At 41.2% G+C, this 14,046-nt stretch overlaps 3 protein-coding genes across 3 annotated transcripts in view; all 3 read left to right on the top strand.

Moving 5' to 3' along the window:
- LOC132999511 (inter-alpha-trypsin inhibitor heavy chain H3-like) overlaps window positions 1-2,090 on the top strand; it is a 39,401-nt gene extending 37,311 nt beyond the window's left edge. Inside the window, exons 20-22 of the mRNA XM_061069200.1 lie at window positions 1,417-1,565; window positions 1,730-1,814; window positions 1,899-2,090. Coding sequence (XP_060925183.1) covers window positions 1,417-1,565; window positions 1,730-1,814; window positions 1,899-2,013 — 349 coding nt within the window. The 3' untranslated portion in view covers window positions 2,014-2,090. The remainder of the gene's footprint in view (window positions 1-1,416; window positions 1,566-1,729; window positions 1,815-1,898) is intronic.
- A 1,056-nt stretch (window positions 2,091-3,146) lies between these two features.
- LOC132999512 (interleukin-17 receptor C-like) lies at window positions 3,147-10,910 on the top strand. The gene is made up of 15 exons (XM_061069201.1): window positions 3,147-3,785; window positions 4,045-4,375; window positions 4,673-4,907; window positions 5,626-5,729; window positions 5,817-5,931; window positions 6,025-6,066; window positions 6,176-6,294; window positions 7,001-7,057; window positions 7,147-7,201; window positions 7,299-7,519; window positions 7,896-7,949; window positions 8,037-8,088; window positions 8,187-8,282; window positions 8,616-8,654; window positions 8,727-10,910. Exons 2-15 carry the CDS (start codon window positions 4,268-4,270, stop codon window positions 9,413-9,415), a joined length of 1,986 nt encoding a protein of 661 aa, XP_060925184.1. The 5' UTR covers window positions 3,147-3,785; window positions 4,045-4,267; the 3' UTR covers window positions 9,416-10,910.
- Window positions 10,911-12,092: 1,182 nt separating this feature from the next.
- On the top strand, window positions 12,093-14,046 carry LOC132999510 (protein disulfide isomerase Creld1). Its single transcript, XM_061069199.1, has 5 exons — window positions 12,093-12,264; window positions 12,374-12,457; window positions 12,865-12,960; window positions 13,079-13,219; window positions 13,297-14,046. The coding sequence occupies exons 1-5, from the start codon at window positions 12,093-12,095 to the stop codon at window positions 13,515-13,517; spliced, it is 714 nt and encodes a 237-aa protein (XP_060925182.1). The 3' UTR covers window positions 13,518-14,046.

The raw sequence follows: 14,046 nt of genomic DNA, 5'->3' as shown, positions 1-14,046 counted from the left end.
ACAGACAGACAGACAGACAGTAGTTCTTAAAAGAACTGTTGGTTTTGTAATGTGTGTGTTATGTGGTGCAATGTGGTGCAATGTGGTTGTGCAGTGTGCGTGTGCGAGCTGTGGTAGGATGGCGATACAATGGCGATACAATGTAGGCAAATCTGGAGGGGAAAAGCAAAATTTAAATCAGGTTTCAATGTTTCACGAAATATATTTCACCAATGTGGTTTTAGAGAATATTACCATGATAAGCCCAAAATATTGGAGTTTATTTAATTGTCGTCATATGTGGACGCCATGCACAAAAGGGTTAAAAAAGCTGGAAAAACACTGCCTAAATGCTATTATTCAAACGACCTCATGACATAAACATTAGGCCTATGCATGTTACTTGCATGAATATTTTAATTATCAACTTGTTGGTCTATCCATACATTAGTTTACAATGTACACTAACAGAGAGCGGCAACTTACCTCTAGGCAGAAAAGCGCGCAGTATTATGGACTCAGACGGAAATACGATCTCCCGCTTTTTTGTTTAAACGTTTAGACCAGCCCACATATAGGGAAAATTAAGCTCCTCCTCGATCTGCGAGCTGCAGCCAGGGGTTCCTCTTAGAATTCCCTGCAGGCCTCGTTTTATGGGTTTAGATTCGACCCCAATAATGTCCACTTCTGGTCCTCTGCTGCTGTAGCCCATGCATTCGCCTCCAGGTTAGTTTAAACTAAGACAGTGGTTGTTTTTTTTATTTAAATTTTTTTTAAAAAGAAAAAACCACCGCCGACCTGTCACTGGTTAGTGAAAGCTCCCTCATTGGCGAAATGCAAGGGTCTGGACTGACACAAACAAATCAAATACTGTTTTGTTCCTGATCCACCAATCAAAAGAGGAGTGTTTGAACGCGAGTTGCACGTACGCTTCCGAGTATAAAAGTAAAAGTAACCGCAGGCATGGTCAGCGCTCACCCTCACTGAGACGACACCCTGCAGAGTTTGTGCGATTGCTCTTGTTTCCTCTATCATTCAGATATTCATTGCTTTATAAACACTCTTTTTAAATACTCACTGCTTCCTTATTAATACCTATAATAAATACCTATGCCTATTCGTAGCCTAATCTAAGGAGTAATTTGCTCCACAGTCTTTGTAGAAAGCTCGTAGCCCCAAGAGCTAGCCTTCTAGCTAGCTAATTTCTTCCAACTGCAGCTGGCCCTTTGGGGGGGCCCACCTTGCAAAAGTTTGTGAACCCCTGTACTAAGACATTGTCTGCTCAGCACAGATGTATCGGTGATCGGTTACTCAGTCCTCCGAAGAATGCAGCCTCTGAACTGATACACAGCTTTTAGTGTGAGGACCTGTGGGGATGTGCAGGGCCTTAAATAAGGAACCGAAAAAAGAAAGTAATGATGATGCTTGTTTTTCTAGTGTGACGGTGATTAAACGGAACAAGGAAGTGGATGTCGCTACTGGGGACATACGAATTGTCATCTTACTTCATGAGAGACACGGTGAAAAATTCCTGTGGCCGGTTTTAAGGCAACATCCATCTGACAACAACGCTGAAGGAATTTTAGGTGGGTGAAAAGGTTGTGTATCTGCTCATGGCCGGGATAGCTTCATTTCTTGTTATGATTAAATATCGGGTCATTGACATATTGAATCAATGTTTGATAATTGTCTTTTTAAGAACCAGACAAACCATTTTAGTGCATTTTCTTTATGTGTCCTCTGTGTGCAGCTCTAAAACCTGCGGTTTATGAGGAGCGGCAGCAAACTCCCTCTTCCAGGCTTATGATCAATGGGCAGGAGGTCGATGTGGGCAGGTACAAGTATGCAGCAGTTTGAGGGTGCTATAGTTATTATTGTCTATATTACACGAATATTTATTATGAATCTCTCTTTTATAGATCCGATGCTGTTGACTACAGTATTGTCCGTCCCCCTAAACGGGGTTGCTGGCTTGTCTCTGCTGATGCTGCCCTGCAGAGACCCCTGGATGACTTCATCATAGAACAGCTTTAAGTGAGAGTGACACTGTATCTCTTGAGAAGATCATCCACCTGTGATACTCAACATAAATGAATAAATAGTGTCCCAGATCCGTTTGTCTTCAACTTCATTGATTCATATTTATTTCAAACATTTGGTCAGATGGTACTACTGTTCAATTTTGTTAAGAACAAAAGGACACACAGCGTTGTTCGTGCATAAAATCTTCACCGTGATTACCTCCCTAAGGAGGTTATGTTTTCGTCTGCATTTATTTGTTTGGCAGCAGGATTATGCGAAAATAGTGCTAATTTTATACTTTAATAAGAAAACCAGTGCAATCCCCCCCTTAATTCCATGTGCTCCAGAAGATAAACTCTTAAAGCATTTTGTGTGAGCACAATTGCACCTTGTTGGTGATCAGTAGAAAAAATGTAATGTGGCCTGGCAGAGCCACATTCTTGACGAAACCTGAATTAGATTATAATCACTCGACATTGTTTGTGCAACTATGTCAAAGCATGCATCAGTGATTTATCTTTTAAAAGAAGGCCACAATGTATAAAGCTTCACAATCAACCAAGAACAACAAGTCATGGTTAAGCATCACTTCTACAGGGTTTGTGAGAGGCTTGTGTGCAGCAGAGTCGGCTGGAATCAAACTCTGCAGTGTTGTGTTATTGGCTGCACACTGATCTCAGTAGAGACTACAGATAATGTAACCAGTAACAGCAGGGGCGGATCCAAGGGCAGGCTGGGGTGCACTCGCCCCCAGTAATAATAAGAGTAACATAGGGTTCGGGCCAGGGGGCACTGACCCTAGCTGAAATGTGATTGGCCCCTGAAGTGCCCCTGTACTGTCAGTAGCAAACAAACAAACAAGTCACTTTCAAAATACTTTGTTCAAAGCTATAGAGCTAACCGTAAACAAGGAATGTGCACCTTACTGAATCAGGAATTGAACATTAATGTTGTACATATGATTGGCCCCTCTGTGTAAAATGTAAAATTATGGCCCCTGATTAAAACTTATATCTGCTGCTGAGTAACAAAGATGTTGAGTGTTTTATTATCACTCGCCTGCAACTCTGCCATATCACTTTACCCAGTAGGTGTGTTGTGCTGTTTTAGTCTGGTTGGTTTCTGAGGCTGTGATAGGCAGACAATGGATTTGTATTAAGTACAACAGTCTTTGGTCAAACCAGTCGAGCTGCTGCGTGGGAGCTGTGTGTGTTTCTTCTGGTATCTACCTCCCTCTGTGAACTGTATACTCAGCGTGGGGCAAAGGTATGTCATTTCGTTTTGTTTTTTTTGGAGCAGAACTTGTTTGTCTGGGTTGTCATGCAGAGGTAAGAATCCTTTGCCGACGCCACACAACAAGATAAGGAACATTATTCAGTGCTGCCACCAAATCAGCCCTGAAGTTTTGTATTTATTTAAAACACAGGTATGACATTCTTTAATCCGGCGTTCAAGGTGGCTTCGGTTTAGATGAAAAAAAGACAAACAGTTTTGAACTTTGAACGGTTGAGGCTGTGCCATAGTTTCACCGTGATTGGAATTCAGAGCAGTAAGTGGAATGTTTCTGTGCAGTTGAACGTGATGAGGGACTGATGTGGGAGTGAAAACAAGAAAGAGGGAGAGACATAGGAGACAGAGAGGGTGGGACTTTACCTGAGTCAGGACGCTGACACGCTGTATGGAGCAATTTTTACATGACTCACACTTCTCAGCAACTTCAGTATCATGTAAGAGCTGGAATACACTCCTCAGAGGGAACCACACAGAGTGGGTCACCAAACACAGTAAGTAACCACGATCATATTCCCATAGTATTACTGGTATAACATGTTTTTTAATCTTATGTTGTATATACTAAATTGCAGTGTTTGCTTAAAAAAAGCTTGAAGGTGCTTCACTTATTTTGTTGATTAAGAGATTTGTGAATTTGTCTATTTGTTTTAGTCTTTTTTGATTTCATTCGCATCAACTTTTATTCCCAGCAAAGATTAAACTGTGACAGGAAACCTACACCTGCAATAATGTGTGTCTCTTCCTCCTCAGGCAACAAACAAAGTGAAACTCAGGTATCCTCAACAGCTCGTCTCGTTTCGCTGCCCACCTGTGGCCAGTGTGCAGTTTATTCCAGGATACCACCAAGTTAATCTCCGACCTGTAAAGTCATGAAGCGGAGGAAGACACTGGACTTGTTCATCAAGGTGTTAACGTCGCTCCTGGGGAAAGAAATGCTCTAAAACTCAAATCTGTCTGAGTGTCTTGAGGCAGAATGTTTCTCCCAGGGTGGTTGATTTGGTGGGTTTTACTGACCCTGAGCCCGTCGACCTGCGGTTTGGAGATCTCAGGATATGAAAGTGATGAAGTCATTTGCACTCAGGTATATTCACTATGCTTGTTCACACTGAAGAAGACATTTCCTGTGCTGCTGTTTTCTGTTGACAGATCAATTTCCCTTCAGGACTGGCGGCTCTCACATTTAGATTTCCCCTCGTAGTGATTTATTGATTTATTTTTGAACATTTAATTAAACACAAATAGAGGGTTACAACCATCTGTCATCTTATCAGACCAATTAAATGTTATACAACCTTTATCTCATTGGACTCCTGACCAGCAAATACATGCTCTCCACACTGATTCAGTGAAATACAAAATTATCTTTTCCTCCTTTTAGGGTCTCTCTGATTGCACCATGAGGGATGAGATAATCCTTCTGGCCGAGAATCATGGTGTGGACGTTCAAAACCTAACAGCAAAGTTCAACCTCTGCTCAGACACGAAGGAGACATGTGCATTATGTTTGGTGATAGACACAGAGTTTCACATCCGCCTGGATAAAGACATGGAGGACGAAGGCCCCTCTAGGAACAATGAGGAGGAAGACAGTGAGGAGGCGAGGAAGCCAAAAGGTAAGACTGGAGCCCACTGTCGTTTATTATTTCCTACACCACAGAGGTTACGTTCTCATCTGTGGTTGTTTGTTGTTGTTGAACGATGTGGTATGCGTCAGAGATGAACTGATTAAATTTCGGTCTGGATCCGGATTGAAGGGTGGATCCAATCATTTTTAATTTTCATTGATTTCTCAGAGAATTATTCATGGTTCTGGATATACGAATAATTAGTGTTTAGTGTTTGACCCTGGTAGAGGTATTAACTCTAATCAGTGTGTCTACTCTATAGAGTTTGCTCACAAACCAGTGTTTGTATGCCTCACATTCCTTTAGTATGACTCATCCTACAAAGTAAATCACAAGTTGTGAAGGAATTTCCTGTCATCCCGACAAGTTGGATGTGTTTAATTCCAGTAATGCATTAAAAGCTGCCCTCAGAGACACTTTCACACACAAGTGGAAACAGATTGAACAACATCCAAAATCGGAGCTGTTGGAGAGCGTGTTGTGGGATGTTGGGAAATCCTGAATGGATGAGCGAACATGGAAGTTGGTGTGAAAGGGATAATGCGAATTTAACTGTAGCCTACATTTGTGTGTACATGATTGTTGTACACTTGTGGGTCCTTTTAAGTGTGATTTCACATGGATTTCATTTATTTTTCCAACAGTTAAATCAACCATTACCAGTGAGTTTTAACTAAGCCCCACTTCTGCCTCTCTGTTGCGACAGCTTCTCTGACAGTGTGCTATCAAACAGCGTCTACCATGCCCACATGCAAGAAGGCGGAGTTTTCTGTCAATCAAACAATGGTTACTCAGCACAACTGGGCAAAGGTAAAGTGTACTGGATTAAAAAGTATTTACTGCCAGCCACTGTCGTGTCTCGTAAACTCTGTATGTTTATGTGTGTGACGTCTGTAGGTTTCCATGGTGATTACTAAACCAGCTGGGCTTTCCTTCAGCAGCAAAGTGATTGTATATCCTTCTAGTTTACTGCATCTAATTCAACGGGTTGTTGCTCCTTCTCTAGAAAAAGGTAAAGTTTGGTCCTTCAGAGGTTTAACATCAGAACGTCTAATGAACTCATGACGTAGTGTCTGACATATAGTGTCTCACCATCTGTCCTCAGTGTGTTCCCTGGAGCTGAAGAAATGTGTAGAAGAGTGTCAAGGTGAGAAAAAGAATCCCCTACACAAAAACATTACCAGGTGTTCCCTGTGTCAGTTTGCATTTCTATTTGTCTTTTGGCGTTAAACCAGTTTTTCTTATTCTCTTTTCAGTGCCCGAACTCAGGGTTGTAATCCCCAAAGAGAAGAATCACGTGGAGCTGCAGTTTGATGGAAAAAATAATGGCAGCTTGTCCGTGTGCATCCAGCATGAGCACAATGGGATTTGTCAGGTTGGTGTCCAAACATGGAGGAGTTTGTGTATTTGGTGCAGAGGTCGAAGAAATATCGAGATTATTTATTCAAGTTGGCTCCAGCACACTCCTGATTCTTTAAGGGATGGATAATGGATGGATGGATGGACTTGATCATTAAAGTAAAAGAAGTAAAACCACACCGCAAAAATAATTAAATAATAAGTCAAACTGAAATTCAATGTTAGAACATTAATATTCAATAAAATGTGCCAAAGTACCAAAGTAAAAATGACTCCACAATGTTCCCATAATGATGTATTATTGTTATATATATATAGATAAATAGTATTCTTGGTTGTAGCTGCTGCAGGGGGAGCTAATTTAACACATTTATATACAGTTGGGTTGTGCAGTGGAACAGTTTCCACAGTTTGTGACATGTGTTTTTTTGCAGTGAGTTAAACGGGACAAAGTCCATAATCCAGCACCTACATATCATTATGGCTGCTCAACCTACATAAGCAAAGTAAAAAAAACACTGCCAGACTATTCATTGGCTGCTATGCAACCAGGAGAGACTCCATGTGTTTACTGCTTGGTTCATAGTCCAGGTGTAACCTCAAACAGAGCCAGTCTTACCTTCACCCTTTACACACATTTTTTTAAAGCTGATCTGTGGTTACTGTGAATCCAAATCCTGTGTAATAGAACTATTTTTAATCTCTGACATGTGACTGTGCAGAGCTGGGAGAGGGAGACCATCCCCCTCTATTCTGTGACCCACTGCATGTGTCTCAAGGTACAGTCACTAACACATCATGATAACATATCGCTGACAGATCAACTGTGCTGCGTCCTGATGTGACTGATATGTTTGTGTTCTTTTAGACATGGTATGATCAGCACTTCGTGCGCTCTCGAAGATGCCCCTTTGCAAACATGGGTGAGAATCCATGAGGTCACTTTTTTAATTTAAGTGTACAAGGCGCAGAGTGGGTTTATTTTGATCTTTGGTATGCTGTCGTCTCCTGTGTGTCCAGGTTTCTCTCAGAGGAACGTGTGGCAGAACGTGTCAGTGTCTGTGGGCCAGGGTCAAACCAACCAGCATTGCCCACTGCTGCTGTGGAACCTGTCTGCCCCCTGCAGGCTGGAGGGTGAGGTGTGGCCCTGTCGTAAGGAGGGCAGCAGCTGCAGGGAGATGAGGGGCCTCAGACAACAGCTGCCAAATAGAACGTGGAGACAAAACCGCAAAGGACTCTGGGTAAGAAAAGACTTAGTGACCCTAGTAATCCTCATTTTTAACCTGTTTGTTGCACTGTATGTGAAACAGTATCAAGACTTATGTACTTGTTTCCACCTTAAACAAAGCAATACAATAGGCGTTTTAATACTACATGAAATATCCATGCTTGTATGGCTGCACCATCGAATTCAACTTTACTTTCACCATGTCAAAAATGTTCACACATTTTGCTCAAACTTTAATTTGCAATATTCCTACATTTCAGATATTTGGTATAATTTGAAAGTTTGAGATCGCCATTAGAATTTAGAATTGATTTCTGTGTGGCTGGGCAATGTGTGGCCTCACGTCATTTTTAAGAATCTAATGAGATTCACAACTTCGTCCCCCACAGGAGAAAACAGGGTCTTTTGAAGACATCGACCTCCAGCTGTCTCCATGTGTTATGGTAACGTATTGTTGGTATTCAGCCACAGAGTCGTACAGTATAATGTCTGAATCTGAAAAACTTATTCATGTTTATCTATTTGTGAAGGTGAAAGTAAAGGGAATGGGACATGAGCTGGGTCCTTTCTGTTTCGAAAACAGTAAGTGACACTGACACACTTTATACAAACTGACAGTGAAGGTGTATCTAGCTAATATTCAATGTACATTAGAAACTTCTTTTTTGTTCTCATTGCAGCTGACAGAGGGCGCTGGAGTCTCCTGGTTGTCGTTGTCATGTTGCTGTTTTGCTTGACTATGCTTGTGTTCTATATACTTCACGGCTTTGTCAAGAGTGAGTTCTACATTCTTTATCTTTTTTTTGCATTAAGTGTAAATGTGTAAGAATAAGGAGGGAATCCTTCAACACATGACATGAATAGAGAACAGTGTTTCATTTTTCTGCTCTGGAATTTGTAACCAACTCATGATAAACTATAAGCGCAATCGTAGCTCGCATTACTCCACCACATCTGATTGGCCACCATCTTGCAAGTACCTGTATTGAAATCAGATACATCCAGATCAAACTTTACATGTTCTTGAAGATCTCTGCATTTTTTCTTGAGAAACTCTATGAAGTGTGGAACACTTTATCAATATTTATTTGATTATCTTTCTTTTATAGAATGGGTGTGGAGCTGGCATCATGGTGGATTTGTGAAGAGTAAGTTTTTTTTCTACTTTTTCTATAAAATATACAATAGAGCCATCCCTGAAATTCATCCCCTCTTTTTAGTTGGCAGAGAGGGCCGCGTGCTGCTGCTGAGCCCCCCAGATGTGGATGATGGTGTTTCTGAGTCAGTTTGTCGACTTGGCTCTTTGCTCTGCAACCAAGGCTTCAATGTGTGCGTGGACCAGTGGAGCAGGAAGGAGCAGTGCACTCGGGGACCTCTGCCTTGGCTGCACTCTCAGCTACTGAAGCTCAACACCCAGGGGGACCGAGTTGTGGTCGTTTTGACCCAGAAAGCCTTGGAGAGAACGGAGGAATGGGCGCATAAAAATAAGAGGGTTATCACGAAAAAGGTGGCAGACGAGGGCCTTCCTCAGATTTGGTCCCCTTACTCTGATGTGTTCACAGCCTCCCTGTGCCTCATTCAAGCGGACAAGCAGCAGGGCAGGAATGGAGAACGTTTCCTTCTGGTGAAATTTGACTCAAGTCCAAGCAGCGACAGGAACCCTCCAGAGCTGCTTCAGGGGCTGCCTCTGTTCCAGCTTCCCTCTCAGACCCAGGCCCTACTAACTGAACTACGTCTGGGCCGGACAGGGAAGAGATCAGGTGGAAAAATATGGACAGGATGGAAATGGAGCGAATCAGATGGATGGAGAGCAAAGACTAAAGAGGGATCAGACCAGCACAAGACCTCACTATGTAAATATATTGGAGATGATAAAAACTTGGAGACAATACCCTTAAAGTTCCCATGAATGTCAGGAAGGACATGTGCATCCAAGTCATGAAACAAAGATCAGACACTCTGAAAGGTGGACAATAATCTATATTGTTAACAAATCCCATCAAGACCAAAATCCACGTCGAGCATGTGATTCTATCCGTTAATACTTTGCAGACCCTTTATGTCCATGTACAATGTTAAAACACAATTTGACACTTTCCCTGTGTTTGTTTGACGTTTTGATATCCATCAAAAAATATTTGTGGTTTTAAGTATCGAAAACCTCTGACTTGCAAGAACAGGTGTTTTCTTAGTGACTCATGGCCAGAACAATAAAAGCAAAAATGTGAACATTTGAAACTTAAAACAGCAAGATAAAAGTAATCCAGGTGGAAGAATCAGTAGAAGAAAAGTGTTATATGCCTGCAGAGGCCAAATGACTAACAAGTCTGTATCAATGATTACAGATTTCCAGTAAATATTTAGACAAACCAAATCCTGAAAGGTTGGGCAGTGGGTTCAGGTGGATACGCTGAGGACAGTGATTCTTTTATGTGATGTCACAAAGTTACAGAAATAGACAACACACTGAAAAGCAATTTTTTTTTAAATAGGTGTTGTCCATTTATCTGTGGGTTGAACTTGTTGATTTGTTCCCATGATCTACATGCGACTATAGAACTACTTTATTATCCCAAAAGAAAAACGCAGAAATCTAAATTTGTACAATATGGACCAATGACAGCTGAGCACAGTAGTTTTTAGCAAAAGTTTCTCAAACTGGATGTTTAGTACAGTTTTCAGCTGAGGATTTTTTATTGACTGGCCTCAAAACGAACTGGAACATGTCACCCAGCGTGCAACCTGGATCACTGGTGACTTTTAACCTGTTTCTGGACAACAAAGAGATCAGGGAGGAATAAACAACAATCACTTTGTTTTGGTCTTTTTACTAAATGTTTTTGATCATGTGTCAGATTTATAAAATATACAGAGACCTTTCCTTCAAGCTGCAAATTGATTAACTCTAACTCAACCTACAATCCCACAGAGTAGATAAAGATTGTAAGAGCGTCCACACTTGTCTATAAATAAATTGTCTATAAATAACATTGCTTATTTCAGCGTGTGGCAGAGTGCGGGCTGTGATTGGCTGTCTTTAAACTCGCATTTGATTCTGGCAGCACAGTGGAAGAGGAGCACTTGTTATTTATTACATCACATCTCGGCAGGGCGGTGACGAGAAACAGCTGTATGCTCCGCTCGCTCGGGATGTTTGAGACTTTGAATCAAGCACAATATGTGGAATCTTTGACAGACCAGTCCCGAGTGAAGTCGACGCACTTGAAGGAGGTAAATAAAACCAATGACTTTAAAAACACTTCTAAGTTTTGTATCCACTGTGACTTCAAAGCTTGTTTACAGTTAGAGTTGTTTAAATTGTTAGAATGACTGTGAGTAGATGTGTCAGAATGTGACTCTGTGTATACATGTTATATTTTCATAATAAAAGTTGAATGAAACGAGCCCTTATAAATATTAAACACCATTCATGACCCTGATTTGTCATCAGGAATAAAGTGTATGTTTCAATGTATTAAATATCTGCGTGTCTCTATTAAAGCAGCGCCACACAGTGGTGGAATAAGTCATAACTAAAGCAAAATAAGAAATACCACAATGTAAAAGATCTCTGTTACAATTAAAAGTCAATTCAAAATCTAAGTTAAAGTACAGGGATTATTGATAAACTACCAGAAAAAAGAGTGAAACTATTTCAGAGCACAAGTTTGAACTAGTAATTTGAACGTTTACTCTTGTTGTTCAGTCTATAACAGGTCCTCCTATTTCATAAGCAGATCATGTATTTGTAGTAAAACATGTCTGAAATAGTGAAGTAGCTGGACCTGAATAGGACTGTAGTGAAAACAGGGAGGCTGGAAGTCAGTCAGAGATGAAGGTGCTGTTATCATATTAAATGCAAAGCAGCAGGGTAACATTCTTGTTTTTAATATTTACGATTCTGACATTTTCACAACAACAAACTGCAAACCTGAACACAATAGTGATGCATGTCAAAGCAACATAGTCCTATATTCAGCTATGCACACAGAATACAAGATCTTACTATGAAGTTGTGCCTGGGGCCATCTATTATTATAAAAATATAATTTAGTAATAATAATATATATAAGCTTAAAAAGCGTGGTCTACTTTCAAGCTATTACTTGAAGAAATTAAATGACAAACGTCTTTTTAATTTATTTGTTTTAGTAAGCATTTTTTGCCTTTCAGTTACACCCTTTGACAACAGGGGGTGCTGCAGCCCCCTCATAAACCTGCCTCCAACGTCCTTGAGTAAAATTATAGATATTTAGGTCTACTATTAATATTTAGTGAAATTATATAGAGTGATATGAAAATATGTATGGTCTCATGTACCTGAATATGCTACTAGAGTAGAAGTTCTCTTGTTGCCACCAACAGTCGTCTTTGTCCCAATCTCTTCTCTCAGCTTAAAATACCAAAGTGATCAACAGCTACTCCTTCATTCATGATCACATGGACCATGAGATATAAACCAAAAGATGAGGCATGTGTCCTGATGTCGACAGGAGTTAGATGCCAGTTTACATTTCCTCAACTTTCAAACATGTTTAAGTTCTGTGATATTATCAGGATATAAACAACCTTATTTTCTGGACCAGATGAGACTTTGGACGCCTCATGGGAAGCTGCTGCAGGCGGCTTGGCTGTGGTGTGTGCTGGCGGCTCAGGTGCACAGCTGTCCTGGTGCCTGCAGCAAGTGTTCAGGCCCAGAGAATGACCAGTGTGAGGGCTGCAAAGCAGGATGGACACTGCATAATAACACCTGTGTAGGTACTGTCTGCAGAGGACCGAGCGTGAGTCTGGAAATCATCACGTTCTGCATGGACGACATAGGACGAGGAGTATCAACATTTAATATTTGTTTATCTCTGTTTCCTAGACATTGATGAGTGTGGCACGGAGCTCGACAACTGTCCTCTCAACAGCTACTGCTTCAATACAGAGGGCTCGTTGGAGTGCAGAGGTCAGTGGGTCTGATGATTTTATAAAATATCCCACAGCCTAAAGGGGTGACTTCAAATTACTTGTTTTGAACCAAAATCCACAGACACAAGCAATAACTAATATGGATTTATTACACTGGGCAATGTTGCTGGCATGTTGGCTTGTACACCTCTTTTCAAACTTTACCTGGGTATTTATACTTAACTTCCTCTGAACCATAGCATTAATTGTAATGTATTTGCTTTCTCTTTGGTTAATCTTTGTTTTTTATTTAAATTGCTTTATGTTTTGATTGAAATGTGCTATTAAATCAGAATACAATAATAATAGTTTTTTTTCTGTCACTTAAAATCAGCCATAAGAGCTATGACAACACAGTGCATTGTAAGATAAAATGTGACATGGTCACTCACACTCTTTCCTCAGACTGTGACCCAGCCTGTTCGGGCTGTATGGGCAGTGGACCAGCCCGCTGCAGAAAGTGTGCTTCCGGCTACAGGCTGACAGGGTCCAAGTGTTTGGGTAATTATAAATTAGAGATCATTTGATGGATTATTTCATGTGCATCAACTCTTCTGATGAGCAGCAGTAAAGTACATGTCGATGAGGAAGTGATGGGCCTGTTCGTTGTTTTGCTCAGACATAGATGAATGTAGCGACAGGGTGCTTGCCTGCCACGGCCTGGACGAGATTTGTACCAACACCATCGGCTCGTTCCGCTGTGACTGTGCCAAAGGATTCCACCGCAAGGGAAGCGTCTGTGTGAGGAAGCAGCTGCCTAGTGAGTCCCATCACACAAGGATGTTCACAGCCACATTCTAACACCCAACCTCACGCCTAACCTCGCTCCCCCTGCAGGCGTTCAGCAGAAAGGCCTGTTTGAGGACATCCAGGATGAGGAGGTGGAGGTGCTGCAGCAGATGTTCTTCGGGGTGGTGCTCTGTGCACTGGCCACACTGGCGGCTAAGGGAGACATGGTCTACACATCTGTATTCATAGGGGCAATGGCAGCCATGGCAGGGTACTGGCTGTCAGACAGGGGAGACCGTGTGTTAAACAATTTTATGAAGGGACAATAAAACACAAAAATAACATTGCTTTAACCTGCCGGACATTGGACAATATAAGTTTACTGAGCTGCCGACGATAGAGACACTAAAAAATCAGTCGCCTCAGAATCCGTTTTTATCTTGTTTATTTAATTGTATTTTTTTTTTTTTGACTGACAGGGAATGATAATGTTTGTTACATCACAGCTTTCAGAGGACATACTGTAAAGTCACAGTCATTTATTCTTCACTTTGTAAATTGCCATGATGAGGCTCATTTCAAGTCAGTAGCTTTTCATCAGTGGATAAACTTTGCATAAGTGAGGTCTGTCCACTGATGAAGACAGGGACATGGAGCTGAAATGGATTGAAGGTGAAGAGTTTATGGTCATGACAACTTATGTGTCCCACTTTGAAGAGAAAGAAAAAGACATTTGGAGACTGTTCATTCCAGTGCATTTGGAGAAGCCACAAAATAATGTTTGATGCAGTTTTACAGTTTTATTCAAAAAGTGTGAAGTGTGTTCATTAAGCATGTAGCACTCAGTATTTGTCTCTA

This window comes from Limanda limanda, chromosome 4 (assembly GCF_963576545.1).
Source record: "Limanda limanda chromosome 4, fLimLim1.1, whole genome shotgun sequence".
Lineage (NCBI taxonomy): Eukaryota > Metazoa > Chordata > Actinopteri > Pleuronectiformes > Pleuronectidae > Limanda > Limanda limanda.
Note: the sequence above shows the minus strand (reverse complement) of the source record. Positions and strands in the feature narration are given on the sequence as shown.

Coding starts and splice junctions, on each gene's coding strand:
- LOC132999512 (XM_061069201.1), top strand. CDS start 4,268: ATGTTTCTCCCAGGGTGGTTGATTTGGTGGGTTTTACTGACCCTGAGC. Junction 6,067..6,175: donor ATGTGTAGAAGAGTGTCAAG/GTGAGAAAAAGA, acceptor TTCTCTTTTCAG/TGCCCGAACTCAGGGTTGTA. Junction 8,655..8,726: donor TCATGGTGGATTTGTGAAGA/GTAAGTTTTTTT, acceptor CCCTCTTTTTAG/TTGGCAGAGAGGGCCGCGTG.
- LOC132999510 (XM_061069199.1), top strand. CDS start 12,093: ATGAGACTTTGGACGCCTCATGGGAAGCTGCTGCAGGCGGCTTGGCTG. Junction 12,458..12,864: donor GGGCTCGTTGGAGTGCAGAG/GTCAGTGGGTCT, acceptor CTCTTTCCTCAG/ACTGTGACCCAGCCTGTTCG. Junction 12,961..13,078: donor GACAGGGTCCAAGTGTTTGG/GTAATTATAAAT, acceptor TGTTTTGCTCAG/ACATAGATGAATGTAGCGAC.